The sequence below is a fragment of the Colius striatus genome, chromosome 13, assembly GCF_028858725.1.
Source record: "Colius striatus isolate bColStr4 chromosome 13, bColStr4.1.hap1, whole genome shotgun sequence".
NCBI classification, from domain to species: Eukaryota; Metazoa; Chordata; class Aves; order Coliiformes; family Coliidae; genus Colius; species Colius striatus.
In genome coordinates this window covers 12,248,969-12,276,263 of record NC_084771.1, presented here as the reverse complement: position 1 = coordinate 12,276,263, position 27,295 = coordinate 12,248,969, and the positions used below count along the sequence as shown (strand labels likewise).

The 27,295-nt window shown below is 39.5% G+C and overlaps 1 protein-coding gene across 1 annotated transcript in view; it reads left to right on the top strand.

The window, feature by feature from the left end:
• The window catches only part of LRCH2 (leucine rich repeats and calponin homology domain containing 2), a 59,132-nt gene that overhangs the window by 8,392 nt on the left and 23,445 nt on the right, over window positions 1-27,295 (top strand). The window contains exons 3-9 of the mRNA XM_062007004.1: window positions 3,647-4,007; window positions 20,178-20,322; window positions 23,003-23,129; window positions 24,947-25,052; window positions 25,149-25,285; window positions 25,504-25,637; window positions 27,023-27,110. Of these exons, the coding sequence (XP_061862988.1) occupies window positions 3,647-4,007; window positions 20,178-20,322; window positions 23,003-23,129; window positions 24,947-25,052; window positions 25,149-25,285; window positions 25,504-25,637; window positions 27,023-27,110 (1,098 nt within the window). The remainder of the gene's footprint in view (window positions 1-3,646; window positions 4,008-20,177; window positions 20,323-23,002; window positions 23,130-24,946; window positions 25,053-25,148; window positions 25,286-25,503; window positions 25,638-27,022; window positions 27,111-27,295) is intronic.

The following is a 27,295-nucleotide window of genomic DNA, read 5'->3' as shown; positions in this document are numbered from 1 at the left end:
ATGAAGGAGGACAGTCTACTCATAAAGAAGCATAGTAAGAACATTATGAAAGCTCTGGTGTTTAATTGCTTAAAGCAAGAAAGCCTCTAAAGGATGCAAAAAAAAAAGCTGTGCTGACATCTCAGGAAGATTTCATTTCACACAGCAAATGGCAATCTAAACTGACAAAGACCTGCTTTGTATTCAGCTCAAGTATTTAATTCAGGAACACTGAAAGCGTCAGGGGTGTCGCTGCTTTCGGCAATCCCTGTTGCTTGGCTGTAGGTGCCCATAGCTTGTGTTGCCTGGCAGTGGCCTGCAAGTCCAGCAGAGGTGTTGAGGAAGCATTGCACTCCATGACACCCCAGGCAGCATTTCAGCTTTGTTACTGTGCTTTAGTTTTTCTGTCACATGCACTGACCTGACCTTGGATACAGCCTGCAGTATACTCTGGAAAATTATGAAGGTACAGGAGAGATAGGGGAGTTCACTCTTGCCTTCTCTACTCTCATAATCAATATGATACTGACATTTCCAGTATGGATGAACCTATCTCTCTCCAGAAGGCAGTGCTCTGGGGAAATTAGGAGCTGTCAGCAATGGTGCTGAGCAGGGGTAAGAAGAGGTGTGGGAGCAGCACAGGCAGAGCAGCAGGATGGGCATGTAGCTCTTGCACATGCTCTGATGGCTTGGGCCAACTGTGCCAAGCATAATGCCACTGCAAGACTTGGGAGTAACTACATCTTGCTATCTATGCTGAAAGTTAGATCAAAGCCTTATCTAGATCTCATTCTGCTAGGCATTGACACTACCTCTTAAAGTTTGTTGATGTCATATATTCATAAGTTTTTATCTCATCTAGAGCGGATGTGGGTAACCACAAAGACTTTCAAAGTGGAAGCTCATCACGAAAGTGAGTGATTTTCAGACTCTGAAACACAGACTTCATCTGTGATGTGGCAGCAAGAAAGTAAGTTTGTCTTGTGCAGTTGTGTTACATCTGTTTCCAGGTCTTCCTGTACTTGTCTTAACTGCCTTAATAAATACGAAAATGCTTTCATATTTGCTTTTTAGAAGAAAGTGAGGGATGGCACAGCTATGACTAAGACAAGAAGATTTGCTTTGGGACTGCCACAAGAATAGGGACTCTGGTTTTGCTTATGAAATGAAAAAGAAGGGAGTGCATGGAGAGAGAAAGGCTGTGAAATACAGTATAAATAAAATTAATTAGACTTGATCATTCCAAACATCTGTTCTGATTGTGCAGCTATTTGAGGTGACAAATTTACCCCACAGGTAAATGTGTATGTACCATAAGAACATGCCATTAGCTTCCAAGCTTTTGCTGAGTAAACAGCAATTTGCTCAAGATAGCTTGCAAATTGTGGATTTTTTAGTTAGCTGTTAGAAAAAGTCTCAGACACTGCTTCTAGTCTATTATATTGGACACTTGAATGCTTTTGAAGACGTGAGCATGTGCCTGAGCAGACTGAGCATGCTTAGTGTGCTCCTCAGTAAGAACACCTGCAGACACAGTGAGTATTTTGTTAAAGATGAAAAAACCCTTCATATGCGAGAACACCAGAATGACTAAATGGTGTTTTGAGTTCTCTGATGTTTTGTCAGACCTGTTTCTTACAAAGCAAGCTGAACTTCTTTCTCTAACGTTGCAGAGATCGGTTAGGTTCTAAATAGCAAGTGGCTGTCTAATGTGGCTAAGAGGGAGGCTAGCAAAGCTACCTCTCTGAGCTGGCCCTGTGCCAAGCCATCCTCTTTGTAAACCCAAAGCAACTATTTTGAACATTTAGTAATGTTTATTTACCAGAGCTGGTCCTGGCTCCTGCTCTGCTTCACTCCTCCCAGCTGCAGAGCCACTGTACCTCCTGCTCCACATCTGCAAGCAAAATCATCATACACACTTGGCCCAACATCAGTCTCTAAGTTTATTCAACCTCCACCCTCCCTGGCTGGAAATTCAACGGAGGGCAGCAATCAGCAGTGTTTATGTAGGTTTGCCTGATTTTCCTGCTGTGAATCCAAGGAACAATTAACTTTTTCAAGGCAAAAGCAGAGACTCTGGTCAAGACAGACTGATCAGCAGATATTAATTTATAAAAGTTTTAATCCCACAGCCCACAGAAGTATCTGCAGCTAAGGTTAAATGAAGCAAACAGCCACAATATTTGCAGGTGACAATAGGAGCCCTTCTGTCACCACAAATGCATTTTGCACAGAGGCCTCTTTTGTTAGAAATATTTGCAATGACATGGTGATACTGAGGTCCATACAGCACCACACCAAATGCTTAAACCCTTCACTCTTCAGTGCCTTCTTACTGATTCTGGCTAATTTGGTTTTATTGAATTTCAGCCAGATATCACCCACAGAATATTACAGGGTTGTTCCTCTTTTGATTAATAATGGCTCAGCTGCCTCTCACTGACATATTGGTGACTGAAGGCTAGTCTCGTCCATATTACTTACAGAAGGAATTTCCTTTAGATCCCCAAATTAGTCATTATGCATGCATGCAAAAAAAAATTACCCATTTAAAGACCTTCAGGAAGATGAAAGCATAAAAGCAGATTCTGCTTATCAAACCCACAACAATTGCACTAAAATGTGGGTCTATGTGCCTTTCTTTAGCATTTCTTAATTATGGCTCCAAAGTAATTTTTGACAGATAAATATGCAGCACCTAACAAGTACAGATTACATGGTAATAGAGATAATTGTTCATGCATACAGTATTCCAGCAGTTGTGTAGCATTTTATTAATATTAACGTGGCCTTGGACACTGCAACCAGCTTCTGATTCATTTTTCATCACTTCCCTTTCACATTCTGAGTCAAGGGCATTAGTATCTTTGAGGCTTTTGTGAATGTTTGTTAACCCATTGCAGGGTGAAAACCTTACTCCTATTCCCCTTTGTTCTGCTATGGGAGATTCCTCAGTGATTGGGTTTTCTTTTTCCCCCCATGCCACTAATGAGGGTCTGCAGTTATTGACAAGCACTACTCGTTATTAGCTTTCAACACAGAGGTAACGCTCAGATGCATCTGGTTTAGGTGACTTTTTAACCCGAGGAGCGTTGCCATAGATACGACAGTAAACCTGAACGCTTCCAAACGGCCTATTTGTCACTCCGCCGACCAGCGAGGCTGCTCCGCGGCCGGCAACAGATGCCGTTCCCCCGGCACTGTGACTGCCGAGCAGCGGTTTCCAATGTCGCCTCTGCTTTGCGGGGCGGCCCTTGCCCTGAACCCCCCCATCTCCCCGCCTCGCAGCTGCGTTCTCGCAGAACACCGCGACCCGCGGCCGCTCGGGCCTGGCTGCGGGAGGCGCAGCGCTCGGGGGTGCCCGCCGGGCCCTGCTGGCCGTGTGGGCGGCACGGCTGGGTCCTGGCACCGGCACCGGCAGCGGGAGCGGGGCAGCCCCGCGGGCGGCGGCACCCAGCGCCCCGCAGCGCCCGCGTGCCACGCCACGCCCCGCCCCCTGGCGCGCGCGCGGCCCCCCATTGGCGAGCAGCGCCGCGGGGAGCCACACCCCCTGCGCTCCCAGCCGCCGCGGATTGGTGGGGAGAGACCGAGGCGCGCGCGGAAGCCACGCCCCCTCCCCGGCGGAGCCCCCCTCGGCCTCAGTCGCGCGGACCCCCCCCGCCCGTAGCGGGCTCTGTGCGCCTGCGCAGTGGCGGCGCGGCGCCGGGGCGGCCCCGGCTGTTGTTATTGTGGGGCTGGTCTGTGCCGCGCGAAGATGGCGGCCGGGCAGGGGGGCGGCGGCGGTGGCAACGGCGGCGGGAACAACAACGGCAACGGAGCGGGCGGGCTGGCGATCCCCGCTCACCTCACTCTCTCCTTCTCGGCCGGGCCGCACTGGGGCGCGGCGACTCTGCAGCAGCCGCACACGGTGCGCAGCCTGGACCGGGCCCTGGAGGAGGCGGGCAGCTCGGGCATCCTTTGCCTCAGCGGGAGGAAGCTGCGCGACTTCCCCGGCAGCGGCTACGACCTCAGCGATACCACGCAAGCAGGTGAGGGGCCTCCGGCTGTGAGGCGGGACGGGGCCTTCTGCCGCGGGGCCCGTCTGCGGGGGCAGTGCGGGGCGGATGGGGGGCCCAGCTGTGAGGGCGAGGGCCACGTCTCCACTCCGGTCGCAGTTAGGGGCGAAGAGTGGCAAGGAGGGGTGGGGGCTGCAGTGGCAGTGGAGGGGGGTGTGAGGGCCCTGTCGCGGTGGCAGTGGGGGGGGGATGCAGCGAAGGGGTCCCCTGGAGGGATGTGGGGGTTGAGGGATTTGCTGGCGCTTGGAGGATGGCATGGGAACTACCTGCTCTGGTGACATTAGGGAGTCTGGGGGTGCCCAGGGAGGCCAATGGCGAGGATGGAGCAGGAGTATCCGCTGTGATAGCAGTTAGGGGGAGCAATGGGGGGCACATGCTGTGGGGGCAATGGGGAAGATGCCGAGAGGAGTCTGGTGTGACAGTGAGGAGGAGCACTAAGGAGCCTCCGCTGTGGTGGCTGTAAGAGTGTGTGCCTGTGCTGCTGTGGTGACAGTGGGGAGGAGTAAGGGCCCTCCCTGTGTGAGGGCAATGAGGGATAATGAGGAGGCTCTACGGTTTGGGGAGGCGGGGGGAGGGTGCGGGACAATGAAGGGACTATCCTGCATGCAGTGGGACAGGGGGAAGCTGGGGATCTGGAGATGTGCCGTTGTGGGATGCTCCCATCCGCGTGCATTAAGGGGTTGCTTCTGCCGTGTATGCTGACTGGGGAAGCGTTGCTGCTCAGTGGGTGTGGGGTGTCGGGCAGTGTGCCTGAGGAGCTGGGTGCAAGGGGCGAGCGTACCCCAGAAGCATGCGCCTGCGCCCAGCGCTGCCGCTGCCCCTGTGCAAAGGCAGACCTCTGCGGGGAGAGGGGCTCCCGCGGAACCCCGGCTCCGTGTGCCCGCACACGGCACACGGTGTTGTACGGAGTGTGTGCGGGTTATTGTGCTCCGTGTGTGTGCCTGCGGTGGGGAGGGGCGCCGGCGCGCTCCGTGTGCCCGCGGCTGTGCTGCCGGGGGAGCGGGGCTGCCTGCCCGCGGTGAGGAGAGACGCTCTCGTCTGAGCCTTCTGGGGCACGGAGGGAAAGATGGTGCTTTCTCTGTGTGTGTGCAAGGGCGAGGGGCAATCACAGGGAATCCAGCATTGCGTTCTGCGTATCTGTCTATACGTCTCCTAAGGACGAGGACCTCCAGTTCGTGTGCGTACACACGATGCCTCGAGGAGGGTGTGCAAGATGAGGGGAGCTATTTAGCTCACGCTCTGGGGAATAAAAGCTCCATAGTGTGTTTGGATTGTACCTTCAAGGGTGTCAGATCCCTTGCAGTGTTGCTTTATTACCCGGGGTCTTTCTTCCCGGCTCAGCAGGAAGATGGTTACAAGTGCAGATATGAGGGATGTGCGCGCACCTAGCAGTGTGCATGTCAGAGCTTAATGTATTCACCGTGTTGGTAAAAGCTTAGATATCGTGTTAGCTTGGATTTACGTAGGCTTTTAGGTGAAGTAAACTTGAAGACGTTTTTCTACACAGTTCCTAGACAACAAAACTGGGTTTTCCGTGGGGATTCTGTTACATTTTGAGCTATCTCTAATGTACTTCTGGATTATATTTGCTGCTGGAGTAGGTGCTGAAAATGAATTATTTTAAATAATGTGCTAGAACAAAATATTAATGAGAGATGTAACATCTTTTGTTCACAAGTAGCCATGGCGTTCCAAAATGTTATTTGGGTGAATTAATTCCATGGGTTTGTTTTGATTTTTTTGGTGCTTTTCCTATGGGTTTTCCCATAGCTGGCTTATTGTTTTGAATATGAGACTAGCCATTGTGGTACCTTATCCATCACTGACAGTCCTGTACTCCTGGTCTATCAGATGCTCATTCTGATGCTCTTTGTTGTGGCTGCTTTTGTGCAGAGGGTTAAATAATTACGTACACAATCTTCTGTGATATATTAGGTTGTGTAAGGTGTAGAGGTTGTGAAGGACTGATTTTTAAAATCAAATTTTTGTGTCCAATACCAGGCCTGTTAATGATTTGTGGGTTATTAGCTTTTTTTACAGACACGTCATGCATCCCTATGTGCAATGCAAAATAGGAATAGGTAAAAGTGTGTTAGTTATTTAATAATGGAAGTGCAAGATTAAAATAAAAACATCTTCCAGGAAATAACTCTTTTTTTCCTTGTAGTAGCATAACAATAGCAACATAGTAGGTCACTTCTGTGTATAAATATTCTATAACTAAAGCATTTTAAGAGAACCATTGTGTATAGGCAATCTGTTATTTAAAAGACTTTTTCTGTATCCTGAAACAGGTGTATCAAAGATACATATTTTGTATTTGCTTCTGATTATTACTAATTGCATTTTGGGTTTTATTTTGAGTGTCAGTATATGAGTAAAAGCTGTCTGCAGAGATCTTGTCTTGATCTTTTGGGATGTAGTAGAGCTTAGTCACTACCATAAGGACTGAATTTTCATCTTGAAAGATGGTATGAAAATGTTTAAGGGCAGTCTCTGACAAAAATAGCCTAAAAATAGCTCAAAAAAAAAATCAAGTAGTTGATGTGAGTCTGTGCGAGTACTGTCTTGTAACAGTCCCGATTTAATGCATTATTCTTGTGAAATGCAAATTTTCAAAATATACTTGTAAACAAAAGGTTTGTAGTGTTTATTTTGATTTAATCAGTGGAGTTTTTTGGTAAAATTTTTTGTAAACGGTATTCTGCTGGTGAATCGCAGACATCCCTTACAGAGTATCAGTAGGGCACGGAGCTCGAAGTAGGATCAACAACTGCCTCAGAGGTAGTGCTCATTTACTTACTGGCATTTTTGTAGCAGTTAGTCACTATTTCACATCACAGTACACCTGTGGATAAGGTTATAGATTTAGGCTGAGCCATGGAAGATGGTTGGCTGGGTCAAAAATCTTTGCTATGTTTCACTTTCTGTTCTAGGTCAGAATCTCTGAAATTTGGTTCTGTGGTAATTAAAATAAATACTTAAACCATCCTCTAAATTCTGGATACAAACATTTTCTTTTCCATATCACAAACCCTTATGCAGTAGGAGCTACATAGTGTCACCATAAATGTAGAATATTCTCCCTTAACGTCAGTAAAATCAGCAACAGTAAGAGAACCACTATGGTTCTCGGTAAAGTTCAGGTATACATACATTGAAGCACAACTGCTGTTATCAAAAATACTCTGTCTGTATCTTACATCTAGCTCATATAATGGCTCGCCAGTACATGGTCTGCACATACTGTCACATGTTTTTGTCATCACAAATTGTGCAACAAAAATTATTGCTGAGCTAAAAGTCTACTTGATGATACCTGTTTGTTTAGCTCTGACCATATGTTTGTCATATTTTTTTTTTAATCTGTTAGTTGTCATTGCAGCTCTTGAGCCAAAAAGCCCTTACAAACTGGGGCTGTTTCGTCTAGATAAGAGGAGACTGTAGGAGGAGCTCATTAATATTTACAGATATCTAAATGGTGGATGTCAGGAGATTGGGGCATCACTTTTTTCTGTTGTATCTAGTGACAGGACAAGAGGTAATGGGATGAAACTAAAACCCAAAAGATTCCATTTAAACATAAGGAAAAACTATTTTAGCGTTGAAGTGAGGGAGCCCTGGCCCAGGCTGCCCAGGGAGTGTGTGATTCCTTCTCTGGATGTCTTCAAAACCCACCTGGACATGTTCCTGTGTGACCTGATCGAAGTGGACTTGCTTTGACAGGGAGGTTGGACTAGATGATCTCTAAAGGTCCCTTCCAATGCCTTCTGTTCTATGATTTTATTTCCCTGAATGTGTCTTCTCATTGTCCAGACACATCTGCTGCTGCTGTTAAATGAACTTCTAGAAAAAATAATCATAGGTCATGAATTATCAAAAGTGTATCAAGAGATATCTTGAATATTCCAATCGTTTTATTATCATGTGTAATTTTGCTTCTAACTGCGTGAGCAACATTAGATCCCTCAGCAGTTAAGTAATTGAGTGTATCACATCAATGTAATCACTGTCTGCTTAGCCAAAGAGTTGTGTGTTTTCTGTTCTGTTTTTAAAAGAGAGGTTCCTATGCTATATTACCATGCTGAACTAAGTCATCCTGTGCCTTTAGTAGTTCTCCACCTTTTCTGTGAGCACTTCTTAAAACATGAATTTAGGAAAGACGTTAGACTGACAGCTCAAGAAGCAATTTATTTGCTCTGGATAAATATAGTGGTACAATCGAGCTTCCTGATTTATGTTTTGTCAACATGAAACTTGATTCTCAATTCTTAATTCTGAGGGAGCCTCCAAGCAATTATAAGTAGGTGAATGATTGTCTGTAAATATATTAACTTTGAAATTTCTCCTTTCTCACCACCTGCTACCTTCTTATATAGCTGAGCAGTAATACCAGTGTATTCCCAATATGACTTCTGAATGAGCCCTCCTGTCATGGCCAATAATCTTGGCACCGCAGGCAGAGTTCCCACAGAGTGATTCCTGCATGTGGCTGTTGAGGGATGGGGTAGCAGGAGACATAGGATACCATTCCTGAGCATTACTTTGATTTTATTTCTGGTCCTTCTAATGTGTATAGTGATTTGTATGAGGAACAAATTATGAACAACAAAACCTTCAGCTTAATATTGAGTATAGATTGTGTAAGAATATTATCATATTCTTCTGCCTTTACAATATGTACTTCTAAACCAGTTATATTTTCCTGTCTGAATGAAGTTATTTTTCTTGGTGGTCCCAATGTTAATTAAAGTGGTGGCAGGGTAACTGAATAGCAACACTAAATTCTCAGTTTAAGAAAATAACATTAATGTGATGTATAGCTTAGATCTACGTTGAAATCTAGAAATCAAACATGTTGAAAAATATAGTTCTTCAGTAGTGATTTCTTCAGATTTGAACAAAGAGAAACTCAGATTATATGGATTTTTTGGGGGGGAGGTAGTGCTTAGACTCAGAAATGCATCAGATTCAAAATCTGTAAATGACACAGTTTCTAAGTGAGTAATAGTGGAAATTCCTCACAGTGATTTCTTAGCTTGTCCAGTGTTTGGGCTAAGGGAAACTGAGTTGTATGTGTTGACTGAGGTTTCCTTACTGAAGGCCAGTAATAAGAAATACTTGTTAAAGATACTTACCTATAATACCAAGTTAGAAAAAGTCTTAGTTCACTGAGTTGAGATTAGAACAGCTGATTATTAGTTTGTCTGCATAAAAGGATTGCATTGTGAAGAGTACTACTAATATCTTAATTTAATCTTAAAAAGTATGCAAAATCCCATCTTATAGCCTTATCTGAAATAGTGATCTACAAGAAATGCACTGTGTTATTTTTTCACTTTTTGTGTTCTCCACTCATCAGACCTCAATTTGCCATCCTGTTGACTACTTTTGTGCCTTGGAATATAAAAAATTTAACCTCTGAAATATTTCTGGTTTTGATTGGCCTAAAGAACTTTTTGTAATGCATATTTCAGCTTTATTACTTATTTGAGGAGGAGACAAATGTGTTTAGATCACCAATTGTGTTGCAAAACCTTGTGCAATAAGGAAAAAAGCCTTTGCTTTTTCTAGTTTTTTTGTTAAAAGTACCTTCTCATTTTACTTGTGAAGCCTTATTGGAGATGATTCAAAAGCATATATTCATTTTTCTGACAAGACTGGCATTTAATGCTGAATGGTGTCCTTAGCAAAAAGGTAACTGAAGGCTAGAATTCCACAGAAAAGGTGAATATTACCACTGGATCGTTCTTGTGGTAAAAGTTCTACGTGACAGAGACTCCTGAATGCGCTGCTTTTCTGTGGCAGTACACCAGTGTGATTTTTCACTATTCTTTCAACTAACCTGGGATTGTTTGCTTGCTACAAGCTTTGACTTATCTAGAAAAGGTATGGAACTTTACAGAAGGGGGAAAAAAAGTCTTATTCTCGGTTACTTTGCTTGACAGACAGGATTATCACTGACACATTCCCAAGTGTCGATGTAGTATTTCTCAAAAAAAGCTTGTGTAGTTACAGGCTTAAGGGAACCCTGCATCTCAGGCCTGTTCATAGGCTGCTGACCAGCAGATGTAACTGCACAAGGAGCAAATCCCTCACCATCTGTGTATTAAAACAAACATCCATTTCAATTTGTCACTTTACCACCTTTTAAATAGGTGGAACTGGTATGTAGGAGACAAGAACTTGATGCATTAAAGACTGACCTAGAACTAAAAGGTTTATGGAAGTGTTCACTTCAAATCATTGCATGCAGTAATTGATACTTATTTTTAAGCTAACAGAAGTGGCTACAGCCCTTCTTAAATACTGCCACGAGATCTGGCATGAGTAAAAAGGAGTCAGTGGGAGGCACGAGCAAACAACAGATGCTGAAGGTGCTACAGCAGTGGCCTTCATGTCTCAAGAGAACATGCTGTAGCTGTTGCTAGACCCCGTTCACTCTGAGCTCACAGACTGTTTATCCATTTTCTTCAGGGCTTTTTTCCTGCTTCCCTCTTACTTCACTTGCCTTGTTTTCCAGTGTTCTTTGTCTTCCAGCAGTCTAGCTTACTTTAAAAATGTTTCTGCTTAGTTTATCCAGCATGAAACAATTGTACCCACGCAAGTGGTAAGTCACTATAGTGAGTGCTGGTTACAGTTGATTGATTGTGGCCTTTTGTCTCTGTCTCGTGTCTGTTTAGATTGTTGTCTCTTCAGGGCTAAGGCCATGGATGTGTATAACTGAGCATGCAGAGACTAGCATAAGATACTTTACTTGGGAGTTTTGTATGTATTTTAGGTAACCCTTAAACTGAGATATTGCTTCATTTATGAATGATGATTATTTCCCATATATTGCTTTTCTGAGAAAGAGTTAAAATAATTTGAAAGTTAAACTTGGAATTTAAAAATTTCAAAATAAAAAAGAAATTTAGAGAATGAAGCCAATAAGGAATGACCATTTTAAGTGGGGGGAAGGTGCCATGTGCTATAAAACACAATTTTAATAAGTCTTTTTGACTTGTCAGGAAAACACTTCTCACTCTTTCTGGCAGTAAGCTGTTTAAGAATTATAGTCTAGACTAAATACTAAAGGGCTGTATGTGTTTAGGGAAACAAATAAGCTTCCTTTGGGTTTTGCTACTTACTATTTCAGAGGCTACAAAATATTTGTGGTCCAAGATGTCTTCAGAACTGGAGAGGAACATAATGTTTGACATAACTGTACATCCTTTTGATTCTATATCCAGTGAGTGTGCAAGTTTACCCCTTTATATCCCAATTTGCTGAGTAAATGGTTGCCACTGCTTGGTGATGTGTTCTTTATTTTTTGTTTTAGTCATGCTTTGCTAAAATAACTGAAACACTCATGTTGGAGCAGTGGACTGTCTAGTGTTGGAAATGCCTGGATCCTTCTCAATGGGGTAGCATGGTAAGGAATTCCCCGAGTTCATAAGTTGGTTTCAACCCTGCCTTGGCATGCAACAGGTCAGCACCAGCATGCCTCATACATCTTCCAACCTTTACGTCAGAGTTTCTGGTTTACTTTTTGATGAGGGCAAATTCCAGGAAAAACCTTATGTACCTGAGCCAACTTGTGGCCAGTGGAGAAATGTACATGGAAAACAAGACCTGCTTGAAGCAACGTGCCAATTTAGACATGTTCAATGTAGATGCTTCCAGTGTAGACTAGGAGACAAGGTTCAATGAAGACGGGCTGGAATAGTGGGTTCTTCAAACCTTCCTTGATTTCAAAGCCAATGTGTTGGATCTCAGTCCATCCTCCTTGGTAGCAGAAGCCTGTGAGACACAACTATTGGTCTGTTCTAGTTACAGAAACATGCATTTCATATCGAAAAACTGTGGTTCAATCTGACAGATGGCTTTTTTTAAGTCCCTAAAATAATGAGTATTTTTAAAAATAGGACTTTTTCTTTAATAGTGCTGTTCAGCTTGAAAAGTCAAGAACTCGGGATCTGTAAAATCTAATTTATGGTTGCCTGTACAACTTTACCTCTGTGCTTGATGAAAGTTTAATTATGTGGCCATAGACAGTTTCTTTATTTCTTACTTTAACTGAACAGACTTGAGTATATAACAAAAATTAGTGACATGGATAACTATAAAGCAGGAATTTCCTGACTCTCCTGTTGTTGGATTTAAAACCCAAACACCATGTTAATAATATCCCACACCACTTTGTAATATCCCTTTTAATAAAGCAGAAGCAATTCAGTGCTCTCAAACACAGTTAAAAACTATAAGCTGCTTGGAGCCACCTATAGTCTTGGAAGTATTTTTCTTCCTTTTAAGTGGCTTGAAGAAGAAACACAAGCAGAAGAGCATGAGACTAAGAAGCATGGTGAAAAGATGGTTAGCTTCTATCTAATATGGGACAGGCCTGTGCTCAAGTACTTGGTAGTGTGTTGCTGTTAGAAACGCGATCACTTGCATTAACATGTCACAGTACCCTGTGTTTCACTTCAGTAACATATGAAGGAGACACTGCATGTGTTAGAAGACTGGCTGTATGATTAAACTTGCGATGGAAGCTGTTAAACTGGCCAAAGTAATTAATGTTGATGGGAAGTGTTTTCATCTCTCTATCAAGCAGTGGTCACTGACCTTGGTGGCAAGGAAACACCTCCTCTATGCTTTTTCTGGACTTGCTTCCAAGTCCTGAGTTTCTCATCCATGCATGTTACAATTTTGTGACTGCATGAACTGTAACTCTGTATGAATGCTCTTCTTTCAATTTCAGAAACTTTGTGCTGTATTTTCCCTTACTTGCAAGTCAAATCACTTGCAAAGGGTACTTTTTGGTTTTGCTGCTGTCTCCTACTGTATTCCTAGGAGTAGTAGGTGCTTGGGAAGAGGTACTGGTCCTTATGTCTCTCTTGTCATACTTATATGTAGGAATATAGACTATATATTTAGAAAAAAATACATTTATACATACCTTGTATTAGAAAACTATTTTTCTAATATATAAACTGAACATGTAATAATACAAAAAGTGTTCCTAGCCTAGTATTTTCTATTAAAAAGTAATAATATTTTTAAGCAGATACTTGATAATTTCCTTTGCAGCTCCAGGTTTTTACTGAAAAAAATGAAAATAGATTGTGGCCTCCAATTGTCTAGTCCAGGCTGATGAAACCTGTTCTGTATAACCTCCTCTTATACTAAGAAATGCTCATGGTTGTGGATGTGGGGTTTTTTTAATTCATTCTTTCTTTCTTCTCTTCCATAACTGTATTTGAAAGCTCCAAATGAAGATTTTTGTTTTCTTAATGCTGCCATCAAAATTCATGTCTGATAGAATTAAGACCCTTTTTGGGAAGCAGATGCATATTTAGGCACATTTGGCTTTGTTGATGCATCTTTAGTTTTCCTCTTTACCATCATAAAGAACTGCTATTTGAAATACCCAAACAGTGTTCAAATTATTATACTCTTGTAATAAAGCCAAATCACAGTTTTATATCTTTTAACTGCATAGATTGAAAGAGATTTTCATAGGTCATCTGGGATAGGCTTCTGCTCAGAAAAGGTCCAATTAGAGCAGGTTGCTTGATGCCTTGTTTAGTTGAGTTCTGAGCATCTTCAGTGATACTTCAGTCTCTATGAAATGTGTTTTCTGGATTCTTCTAGAAGCCTCAGTTAGTTTCATTTTTTTGACTGAAGAAAGTGTTGTTACATGAACAATGAAAATGGTTTGTTCCTGCTAAATGCTATTTCTGTGGTTAGTAATGAAAGGCAGATCTCTTTCCTTTCTTAATTTCTCAAACTAAGGAGCCCTCAAGCTTTAGTAGAGTTTGAAACATAGTGTCTTCTTAATTTTTATTTTTCTTTTACATACATAATTTGCCACTTTAATATTGGTCTTACAGACTTCAGCTGAAGAACAAGAAATTCAAATAGTACCTTTGAATGCCTGGTGAGTCATGAATCCATTTTCCCCAGTCTTGGAATGATCATGGCTTTTATGTAGTACTTACCTTACTCTTGAAGATGAAAACAAAGATACTTTTAGTGATTATATGCTAAAGATCAATCATATTCTTAGATTATGTAAATAATTGCTACTGCATTATCCCAACAGAAACTGGTAGCTTCAGTTTGCTAATAAACAACTAGTATATAATGTTTCCATGGTTTTTGTTACCTTTTCACTTCTCAAAGCAGGACTGCTAAAACAAGGAAGGAGGAAAATGTTATAGGAGTTTATTTTCTGAACTATTTTGTTCAAACACTTGGAAGTTGCTAGCAGTTCTTCAGGGTGCTTGGAATCTTTATACTGACAGAGTAATAAAATGAAGGATGATGTTTTTGGATGTAGAAAAATCAAGTTCAGTGTTACCAGTGTCATTTTTAATAAAATTTCTCAGCATCTGCCTTCAATTATTTGCAGTAAGTAGGATGACAAGACTAAGGATAATATGAAAATACAGATTTTTTATTAATAAACACATACTCAAATGGGAGATGGACTGTTGGAACATTCTCCCGAGGACTGAACTAGCATCTTTTCATGGTGTGGCCACACAAACTGTGCTTAGTGTAACAATAAAATAGGAGCTAATGAACTTAGGCAGCTGCTGGGGAATTTTTTGTTGAGCCACAGTTATGGACAATAATAACACTCTTAACTGATTTGGAGGGCCTTTTCCTTTTTCTACTTAGGTTTGAGTTCTTGTGACACTGCTTGTGCAGTAGACAAGTAATTCCCTCCACTACATGTGTTAAAGCTTTATCATTATATTGTAGGGCTCTGGAAGTTGACTTGAGCGTGCCAGGAGTCCATGGTGGGCATGGTGTAGGTGAAGTGTTGGTCTGCTTTGGTAAACTGATTTATACTTAGCTTTGGATTCTTGCTTTTCTTTCTATATTATGCTATCTTCCTTCCTGGTAGGAGGTAAGTCATGCTCATAGGTGCTTAAAGTGGTAGGCTTAGAGTTTTTGTGTGTATTTGTATGAGGTTTTGGAAGACAAATTTTATAGTATTTCATGCATATGTCTTTGCTTTATGGTTCGTCTTAGATGCTTGGCAGCCTGAATTTAGCTTTCCTTCCTCCTTAGGAAGATAGGGAAATGCATACATTTACTGGCTGATTCCATAAAGTCATTTTGACATTTCAACATCTGAAATATCTTTGTGCAACAGAATTTAAATGTCTTGGACTGTTTCCTGTTCCTTGACACAAGTAATGCCCAGCATTTACCTTTGTTGATTGTGAAGTTAAAGATGTTTGAAGTCTGATGTCCTTACTTGTGGGTGAAGATGTAATGTTAGTGAAGCCTTAGTCTTGTCTGTGTTGCTGTTACCTCTTTGGAACTCCATCAGATAGAATGCAAATCTGATAATTTTATTTTTATAGTACCCTCCTCAAGGAGAGTGACTGTGCTTTCTGTTTGAGATAAGAGAAAGAAAAATGGGATATTTGTGTAACAGAGAAATAGTTGGTAGGACGTGGCCACAAGATGATGTTGGAGTGTTACACTCAGTAAGAACATTTACCTGCCTACATTTCTTCAGTACCATTAGTCTGTCAAGTGAATGAATTGCTGTGTGAAATATAGTTGAACTGAGGAGTGGGTTTTTTAAATGATGTTATTGTTCAGTACAAATTTTAGCCATCAGAGGGTTTGAATTATAAGGTGATGGAGTATTTTGTGGAAGTGGAAAACTCCTGCCTCTTGGAGACTGCAGGTGTTTGTGCAGTGAGACTACTTTTCTTTTTTCTTCTCCAGATTCATCTTGTAGTTGACAGACTAATAAATTTTACCCACGTTCTGTGGGTTGATCTCCAATTCATGTTTAGATTGGCTAAATATATATCTTTAGGATCAAGTCTAAGCACTTTTAATTGCATACGTTCATTGACTTACCTAGAACTAATCATGTTGTGCATAGATGTTTTATGGCTCAGTTTCAGCTCAAGCATTACTAGCAAAACTGGCTAGGAAAATCTGTGTGTATTACAAGTTAGGAGAGCAGATCTGGGGTTGAGGTGGAGATGTGGATGGTTGATTTCTTTTTGATCTTGTTTCTAAACATAATTTTAGAACACTTTTAGCAAACAAACTCCCAATGCCAGTATCATGACCAGCATATTTTATGAAAAATATTATAGCGTCTAGATAAGATTCAAGTGTAAATTTCTCAACTAAACATTATATTTCAAGTTCAACATGTGACACATGCAAGGTGTGAATATAAATATGATTGTACTGGATCAAATAAAGGGTCAGTCAATTCCAGCACATGCCTGTGATAGTAAGCAGTAATGAATGTGTTAGGGTAAAGTGCAAAAGCAAGGCAAACATGATGTTAACACTATTTGACTATCTTACTGCATGCCTCTAACCTGACAGCTTGAGCTTTTTTTGTTTTTTCTTTTGATCATGGCTGAAAGTTGTACAAGATACTTTCTTGCAACTTAATAGCTCCCTTCCCAACTGATTTCCTAAAGTTCTTTTCTGTAGAAGCTTCAATACATTATATTTTATTCATTGTCTTACAGTCAGTAAAGATTTTACTCTGTTAAAAAGAAACTAAGCTGCAGTCAACTTCGTGATATTTTTGTAGTTCCCTTTTACCCTTCTCACTTTTGTTGTTTCTGCAGAGATAGTGAATTGAAATATCCTATGATTCACAAGCAGTTATGGGGAGTGTGTTCTATTTAGTCTTCAACCATAACACCTCCAATTTAGAGTTTTCTAGTATAAACTGGCTAAGCGAAGAGTTCTTACAGTCTTTCTACAAGATCTGTCATCTTGAATCACCTGTGGTTCTGCACTTAGCAGCTTTCCTTACTTATTTAGTCAATTAACCCCTACAAAACCACTCTCATTTTAAGAGCCAGCAATGTGCTTCTGCTTTGATGGAGATGAAGTCTGCCTTGTGTATAGAGGAACACTCTATTAGGAAGTTTCCTCTTTTATTTCCTTACATTATTTTCTCAGTCATACATTGGATTATTACTCTTCAAAAGGTACCTAAATTGCTTAAGCCTTCATCTATGTTTCATTTAGCCTGATAGATGAATTAATAATTTTTTTGCTCCTCATGAAAATGTCTCTGGAGTAGAAATCACTTTTCAGTTTGGATAAAGATTAGCATTACTGGTTTTTAAAAAGCTGTAAGTATGTTTCATATTTATGAATGTTGTGCAAGACTGCATCTGAAGATCCAAACTCCTGGGACTTTTCCAATACTACTTTGTAATGCATAAATGAAAAGTGGCTTGGAAGAGAAGTCATACTACTTCCAACTCTTTATTTACCTTTTTTTATTACTGACAGGTATAGGTATTGCTTCCTGTTTTAATGGGAGTTCTGAGTTTCATAATGGAGAAATGAAATCCTGGCCCCACAGTGTTGGAAGGCATTGTTTTCAGGGAAGTATTTTCAATAATGATATATACCAATTGCACAATATTTATGTATTTTCTTCTAAAGTGAAACTGTAAGGTTTTTGTACAAGGATGCGCTAAGGGACTTGGATCAGATTTTTGTCAGACCAGGCTAGAGACCACAGCTGGTTTTCTGTTGCCTGTTCAGTACTGCAGTCCTGTTCTACTCATTGTCCAGAGCAGAGAATTGTAGGACACTGTAGCTGCTCTCTGTTTCACCTCTGGGTTTTATTTCTGTTGAAGAAATGGCAAAGCTGGTTTTTAACCTGTGTTATTCCAAGATGTTTGGTTGGAGCATGGCTGAATGCACACACAATGGCAGAATTTTCATGGTGCTCTTGAATCTCAGTTCAGATATAACCTACAATACTGCTCTTTGGATCGATGGTGTTATGGTGGGATTCTGTCATTTGTATTTTGTGGACTAGATCTTTGTACTAGCCTTCACTTACCTTTCCAGCTGTTGATAAAAGAATTGGGAAAAACCCGATGGGATTGTATCAGATCCTCTCTTGATGTGGTGGGGGTTGTAGAACTGGCAATAAAACTATGTATATCTTTTCTGCACAGTTATCCCTCTCTGCTGAGATTTAGAATGAGTATGTCTTTGTTTAACCTAAAAAGGGTTTTATGGGAAGTTTTTTTTCATGTATAATTTGCCATTTTCCTATAATGTTTGAAAATTGATGTGGTGGAAAACAGAAAACAAGCCTCATTACTGGGAAAACTTTCTTGAGCTATGCTTTGGTTTTTAACAAGCTTTTTGTTTTAGTTGGTGTGTTTAGTTTTAGTTAAATTTATTTCATTTTTTAATTAATTCAATGACAATGCTAGTCTTGCAACCCAGGGCTTTCTCCTTCTGCCTCTTGTAGCTAGAGTTTGCAGAATTCAGCATCAGTAGTGGATGCCCTGATCTAAAGGAGGGTTTTGTGATACTTTTGCATGAGAATGTTTCTTAGAAATGATAGAATGATGGAGTGACAGGCAGCTCTCAGATTTCACATATTCTAGACTTCAGGAAGCAAAGTTGAGGCTACTTCCAAAAGTAATGCCACTGGAAGGTGATATTTCATCATACCAGTCCATTTTATTTGATAGGCATCTGTGACACCCTGTGTGCATGGCCTTCCTCACTGCTGTGCACATTCATGACTTCAATTCATCCTGTTGTGTACCAGCATTGTGTGGTGTTCTCTGCAAAACTCTCTTCTACCCTCTTGTCCTTCAGCCCATACTCTTCATAGAACATACTCTGCCACAGGTGCAAGTCATTGCATGGTATGTGTGCCAGTCAAGGTGACTGTCTGCCATCCCAGCTCTCCAGTATGTGAGTTGCCTCTTCGCCCTCTCCAAACTTAGTGTTGTCCATGCACTTCCTATGGGCACATTCTACCTTGTTTCCCAGGTTATTGGTAAAGATACTAAACAATATTGATCCCAGTGTTGGCCCTGATAAATGCCATTTGTAGCCACCAGTTATACAACAGAGTGTTGAGTTCTCTTTTTTTTGAACTTGATGGTGACTTTGAGACACTTTTTCCAGCCACTTTTGTCAGTCAAATGTAGAACAAACTATATGTTTGTTCCAATGGTAATGTGATAGGAGCAAAGCAGGAACAGTTATTTCCTGCAAGTGTTAAAAACTGAGAACTAAAGCCTGAAATAGCAAGGAAGTTGTATTGCTTCTGTGTTCAAAAAGTTTGTTCAGCAATTCTGAGAAACCACATCCTTTTGAAATATTTGAGTTGGGAACCAGAGTTACTTTAAAAAACAGAGACAGTCATTCTCTAGTAAATATGTATTTTTTTTTTTTCCAGGATAGTTTCATGGACTTCTTATGACACAGGCTTTGATAGTTAACTGGTAATTTCCAGGATTCTTGGGTCACATTCCACTTAATTTTTAACATCTTTTTAAAGACTTCATGTAGTCAGAGATGGCATGGATTTTTGTAGTGCACTTGGGTTTCATATATTTGCATACAGATTTGCATAATGCAGTCAGACATTGTCAAAATAACTCTAGTTCTAGCATTATGTTTCCATCATCAAAAGTGTCTCCTGTTTCTGCTCCTCAGATTAAATGAAACTACATCCTTATTTTTTATAGCAAAATGCATTTGGCATTGTATTTTTGTGACTTTATAGCTTTTTAGCTAAGTTATAAATGTGTAAGTGAAGAATGTCTCAGTTACTGTGCTTGCAGTGTTGAATGTGTTTTAGATGAGAACTGTAGTTCTTCAGTAAGATAATGTGGAAAAGATTTTTTCAAACATACCTTTAGCATTGCAACTGTTTTGTACAGTGAGGTCAGGTTCTAATGCAGCTGTCAGAGGAAAACTTGTGTTTACTGGGTTTGTACCTTGACTTATATTGTGTCTGGAACCAGAGGGAAAAAACCCAACAATTGCACAGAACAAAGACAGAGAAGCAACAACCATAACTGATACTCTGTTGCGTTGTAAATGTTCTTAATTTTAAAGTGACTAATGTATTTTTGAATTCCTGACATTTTTCTGTTTTCTGTTATAGTTGCAAATCAAACAATAATTTTCTAGTATTTTGAGTCCTTTTTGTGTATTAATTATATGCAGTAGCATCTGGTAAAGCTGAATTATTTTACACTTCTTGCAACACCTTACTTTTTAGGAGCATGACAAGAATAACATTTGGCACTTGTGTACTTTTTTTCTCCTCTTATTGCGGGGAGATTTTGCTAAAAGGGTTTTTTTGTTTTCTTCCAGATCTTTCAAAGAACAGATTTACTGAAATTCCTCCTGATGTCTGGCTGTTTGCACCACTGGAAACTTTAAATTTGTACCACAACTGCATCAAATCCATTCCAGAATCTATTAAAAACTTACAAATGCTTACCTACCTTAACATTAGGTGAGTAAAGCTTGTTGTTTCTGATCTTTATAATTTAGCTCATTGATGAGATGACATTCACCTCTTCAAGTTATTGAGTGCCCTTATGCCTTTATTTTTGTACAGAGAAACTTATTCTGTTGTTTATTTGCCTTATCCTTGGTGTTTTAGGGCCAACAGTTGTTTCCTTCATGTGAAGGAGCTGACTGCATTACGAAAATTCAGTCAGTAAACTGTGGCAGCTAAGGCTAAGGAGAGTTTACAATTCTTTTTTTAATGTTATGCAGACAGACTATGTTTAGAAACTACATGTGTAAAAAATCTGGTATTTCAACAGGGTAGATTACTTTGGCTAGAAGGCTCAGTTATTCATTTTGCACATGATTTACATCCATTGCTGTATTGTTGTTCTCAAACTTGGAAAGCATATTGGTTGGATTTTCTCAGAAGAATAGCAGAAGCACTTCCTTCTCTGGAAGGATGAGTAATCTAGAAGAACCCTCTCCAAAAGAGCTGAGACCCTGTTTTCCTCAGTATTCCTTCTTTCTTATGTTGACTACATCAAGTCCAAACCAGTCTTCTCAGCTAGGAACTACCTAACATGTGATATTTGGTTCCAGAATTTATTTTGAAAAAACTTTTAATTGATTCTTAGAAAAAAATAAACTAAACACCACCCCAGCCCCCAACCTATGTCTTAACATCTGTAGCTATCAACTTAACAGTGGTAATTTAAGAGTAATCTGGTCTGTAGCAATTCTAAAACAGATTAATGATATAACTGCAGTGTTTGCTGAAAGAAGTTTTGACCTGACTTTACAGAACAGCATGAGCCCATTTCTCTTTTGATGGTAATTGAGGTGCTGAGTACAGTTCTTTACACAGAAGTATTGTTTAATTCTAACAAGGCATTACATGTTATTTTGAGTCAACTCTTCAAATCATAATTTGTCTTACTGAGCTCATTTTTGTGCTGATGTCTGAGGACTGTCTTTACAGTGCTAAACGTGCGGACAACAGTAGTTGAAGAGGCGGCTAAAATCCTGGCTTACTAGTTTCAGTATTTTGTTACAGAAGAAAATCACATGATCTCAAATTCTATTTTGGGTTCAGATGACTGAAGAAATTTATGGAATTCATAGTAAAGTAGGCAGCTCCTTAAAAAACAAACAAAAGACCGGAAGAAATTTAACCAATGCAGAGTGACCGTTTCATTGCCATATTTTTGTAATCAATTAACAAAATATACTTGTATGCTGTGTTTTCACTTTTTATGCTCTCCAGCCAAAACCAGTATTCATATCTGCCTGAAATACAACATAAAAAAAGAGACTTAGTGCATACCTGTATCCAAAACTCGTTTGTATTGTTTGGTTAGTGTTAAGAGCATAAACACATTACTTCTGTAAAGAGGGTGATTGAAGTTTACTTTCATATTAAGGTGTTAAAATTGCAGTATTTCTCTGAAGCTGAAATGCTGCAAGGGCGTAAGCTTATTTTTGTTGGATTTGCAGCCTTGTAAACTGTAGTCATGGAGAAAATGGATGTAAAAAGCTTCGTATTTTTTAAATAAGAAAGCAATGCTCTGATACTTACCAGTTAAACAGTAAAACTTCTGTATTTTTCTTAGTGTAGTGTGAACACAGAAGTTGATATTAGTCTCTGGGGTTTTTTCCATTTGTTTTTTTAAAATGGAACTGACCTCTACACAGTTCTACTTAAAGCAACAGCAATTACATTTTTCACTTTTATTTATGAAAGGAATCACATCTGAACAAGCTGGTTTTCCAATGGCTTTTTAAAATGCACAAGTACCTTATTAGAAAAAAAAAGTGATGTATTTCTGGCAGTGGCAGTCTGCAGTTGGTACTTTTTCCAATATGAATTTAAATGATATTGTCAGTAACAGTGTATTTCTTGCATGCAATGCAGATGTATGTGCATGCACTTGGAAAATTACATACACGGAAGGCAGAATTTTTAATTCAAACTAATGTTCCAGACTGTTGCTCTGCAAAGTAATAAGTAGATGTTAAGGGCTTTTTATGATGACTGAGGAGTTGACATGGCCACATGACATGAGAAGAAATGGCCTTGAATAAAGTTTTGGTTTGCTGAGAACATAGAATCATGGAATCACAGAATGGTAGGGATTGCAAGGGACCTTTAGAGATCATCTAGTCCAACCCCCCTGCAGAAGCAGGTTCACCTAGATCAGGTCACATAGGAATGTGTCCAGGAGAGTCTTGAAGACCTCCAAGGAAGGAGACTCCACACCCTCCGTGGGCAGCCTGTGCCAGGACTCCCTCACCTCACAGTGAAATAGATTTTTCTTATATGAACTTTATATTGATAGACTGTCAGATAAGATGGGCCTTCTGAAAATATAAAAAAGCAGGATAAAAGCAAACATCAAACGTTATTTCTTTTAACAGATATCTCTGTGTGTTTTTGTTAGAATCAGTAATAGTACATACTTATTTCATCAAGTGAGATAGCTACCTAAACTTGATATATCTGATGCTTCATCTGATAAGGAATTCATGAGAGATAGTGCAACTTTTCTCCCATTCCATAAAATAGTGTTAAACTCTTACAACGTCGTCTAAATTTAAGCTATAATTTGCATCTCAGACTCCTTTTTAGGCTTAAACAGAAAATTATAATGGATCCTTGCTTGTTCATTTTTCTTTCTTTCAAGTCGTAATCTTTTATCAACGTTGCCAAAATACCTGTTTGATCTTCCACTTAAAGTTCTGGTCGTCAGTAATAATAAGCTGGTCTCCATTCCAGAAGAAATTGGAAAATTGAGAGATCTAATGGAGTTGGTAAGTACAATTGTGAATCATTGTACTAAGGAAACTGTAAGCAGTTTATTTACAGTATAATAAAACAATATTTATTAAAACATAGAACTACAAAAAAGAAGTTGAATTACTGTTTTTTCTTAGTGTTAGAACTCAAATTACAGGTGTAGTATATTGTAGTTTCAGAAATAGGGTTAAGCACAAGTAGGTACATTGGGTTAACTGAAGAATGAGGGGTTTATAAATCTTCAGATTATTTAATTTGGTTCTGCACTTATAAGTTGTTTGAAGTGGTGAATTTTTCTGTTTTTATCCTATGACATCCTAAAGTTTTGTGCTTTGTCCTCCCATTACATTCTCTGTTTCTTAATATTCTGGGAGTTTCTGATTGTGACTCTCTGTTAAGCTCATGCCTTTTAAAGAACTATGCACAATTATTCACTGACCTGACATTTAGACTAGGTCACATTGCACATAACACCCCACCTCCTCCCCTCCACTCCAGTATGGATAATTTCTTTGGTCATTGCAAGCAATCCTTACCCTGCTTCCAGAGTAGCTGGGTATGCCCTGGAGATTTCTTTTAACCTGATCTAATTTCTGAGCTAGAAATCAGCTTTTTTTTTTTTGTTTAGTTTACAAGTAATGTGTGATATTTGGAATGTTTGTGAGGCTTTTTCTAGAGCCTTCTGCTCTTCAGTGAGAAATTCTTTGTGTTCATTTCAATGTCATAGGATTTCAAGGTGATATCACTGCTATTGTTTCTAGGAAAGGAATGTTTTTCAGAGTTGCAGTTGTGGTGGTTTTGGCTTATTTTTCAAAATTGTCAAACCTAAAATGTATGCTTGATGACACACATTAAGGACTAGAGAGTCTCATTCTAGTACCTGTGTTATACCTGATTAGAACAAAAGTAATACATAGAATAAAAAGTAGACAGCTAAGCTATGTGCTAGAAAGATGTTTTTAAGAGGGGAGTCCCATCTTAAATTTGGTGACATGGACAGAAAAGGACTTGGAATAGATACAGCTGGTTGATCCTAAACAGCCTGTACTTTCTGAGACATCCAGCTATGTACAGACGTTGTGATTGCCAAAAGCAGTTGAGCAGTGCCTAGGCTGGAGCTTTGGAAGCGTGTAGTAGAGGAAACTGGATTCATGTGACCTGGCTTCTGGTTGCTGATTCAGCTTGCCTTTAAAATCAGCTTCCAGTTTTTCATCAGATAGTTTTCTTTCATTGTTTTCTAGGCTAGGAAACCAGTCTCTGAAACCTGAAATGAAAAAGGTTAGAAATGGTCTTATATCAATGTGATTGACTGAGTCTGGACCACATTAATAGATGTTACGTTTGTGGCAGAAATACTTGTAGTCTGTGTTGATGTGGTGCAGTGTTGTCACCCTCTAGTGCCTGTCTCAAAAAGTGGGTGAGCCTGCTGTTGCTCTCTGTAAATTTTAAATTGCATGGATTGATTCAAGGTTTTTTAAGGAAGAAGGGGCAGAATGCAAATGGTTTGTCAGCAATAGCACAAAATGTTTTTAACTGATACAGGAGCTACACTAGGAACTCCTGATGCCTAGGCTGCAGTTTTAATCTCAAAACCAGTCTTTCATGATTCATTGATTTTACTTTTTGAATTGAGTTTCTGGGACATGAATCACTCCATACTGAAGAAATAGTGAGATCTGGCATAGTATTTTTTCTCTTTGGGGAAAAAAAACAAGATAGGGTAGATAGTTTTCCTTTCAATAGTTCATTTTATAGTGGTTTTGATATCACTTTTCCTTTGTTTAATTTAAATTAACTGATCATCTTAAACTATTAATTATATCTTTCTTAGGATATTAGCTGCAATGAACTTCAAGTTCTTCCCCAGCAGATAGGAAAATTGCAGTCACTTAGAGAATTAAACATAAGAAGAAATAATCTCCATATGTTGCCAGATGGTAAGCTACTAGTCTTCATTTCTTTGATGTAGGTAAATTAGGTAAAGTGTTAAGAAGATACCTGATTACTTTTTTGTTTTGTTTCCCCCAATGCAGAATTAGGAGACCTTCCCTTGGTAAAGCTGGATTTTTCTTGTAATAAAATTACAGAAATTCCAATTTGTTACAGAAAGTTACGTCACTTACAAGTTATAGTTTTGGATAACAATCCAATGCAGATACCACCAGCACAGGTTAGTAATAAAGCGTTCTGGTTAAGAAATTTACATTAGGATCTTAAGAAAGAGGAAGCTGTCCTAAGTTATACCAATCAGGTTTAAATTTGTTCAGATGTATTTCTCCTAGTGCAAAGTTGTGGGTAAAAACTCAGTGTAGAAAATATTTGGGGTTCATTTTTAAAAGACATGCTATGTCATTAAGATATATTTTTAATTCACTTGTTTCTCAACAGATATGTTTAAAGGGTAAAGTACATATATTTAAATTCCTCAGCATTCAGGCGTGCCTCAGAATAGATAAAAAACCAGATTCTTTGGATCTTCCATCATTAGGTAAACGAATCCCTTCCCAGCCTCTCACAGACAGGTGAGTTGTGGGGTTTTATTTTATTTTACTTCAACATTTGCTATGATGTGATCTCTTTATTACAGATAATAGTTGGAATTTCAGTAGTTCAGTTACTCTTTGTTTAGGAGTCATAGTATTTGTTTTCTAAAGTTGTGTTACTGGAAGCTTAATTGGCTCACCTGAGTTGCTGTGAAAAATTTCTGTTGTACTGGCTAAAGTTTTAAAAATCAGAACAAAGATGTATTCTAAATTTATTTATACGAAAAATCAGCTATTTGTTTCTCAAAAAGATATGTCAAAGCACTAAATGAGAAGTTCCCATAAATGTCCTCAGTATACTGTTAGTCTGTTGGATGGAAAGTCTGCCTCTCACATAAATGTGGAGGGAAACTAAACAGCGTTGAAATATCATAGAGTTTTTTTTCTTTTAGATTACTTCATCAAAAAATGCAGGGTATTCTATTGAACTTCTGTGCTGTACCTCAAGTAATTACATGGGAATGCATTTGTATTTCCTGTCATCACTTGACTCGCCATTGGAAACCACATGGAGCAATACTCCCACTTTGCCCATTTTCTTAACATTTCATATGCTACTCCTACCTCTCTGTTCAAGACTGAGGAAAAGATGAAAGCTATTAATAAAGCTTACATAGAACTGTCTGAACCATCAAATTTAGTCCATGATCTTGGTCTCGGGCAGCTGTGCCATCAGGAATTAGTCCACAATGCCTGTAGATTACTTCTAAATGCTCCTAGAAACTGCAGCCCACCAGCACTCCCCAGAAGCCTCCATTGATCTTAAGCCCTGAAACTAAAATATGTTGCAGAGGAACAAGGTCAGGAGTATTACCACTGTGTGTCATATTTATAGACGTGAGAACTCGCTTAATTAAACTTTCCAGATAATGATACGATTTTAACTGAGCTACAGTGCACAGTTGGAAAACACACCGTGTTGATGCTGCCAATGTTATGTCATTGTTCAGAAGACATACATTTGGGGGAAATAGTTAAGTTTAACTGTGCCTGAAAATCTATTATTATAGTAGGGAATGTATTACTTGCTACTATTAGAAAACTGCCAATGAAATGCAAACAATTGAGGTTTTTCAAAGGAAACTTTTCTGAAGATATTTTTGAATGAAGTAGAAAAATTCTAAAATTGCTTAAATATGGGGAGAGTTCTGTAATTCATTGTTTGCTCTTTAACTTTGTTTTGATACTTTTTTAACAACTCTTGTAGGAGATTTGTTCTCTGCACGTGGGGCATTGTGCAGAACTGTAGATGAGTACAGAGAACACGTTATTAAAAGGATGTTTATTTTCTCTTAGAAAAGTGAAACTACTGTTTCTTTTCATTCATGTGTGGTGTTTTTTGTGTGCTATTTTTCTTAATGTAGCATGGAGGACTTTTATCCCAATAAAAATCACGGACCAGACTCTGGCATAGGAAGTGATAATGGAGATAAAAGGTTGTCCACAACAGAAGTGAGTAATTTTCACTGTCAAAATTGTGCAATTTCTGCTTATTAGTATTTTTTACTTTGTAATTTGTATCATTTGAGAAACTAAATTGCATTTAACATTGAGGATCTATATTGAATGCTGTGTCTGAGTATGGACTGTTGAGTTGAATTTAAACCATGAAACTGTCAGTATGAGACACAAATTAT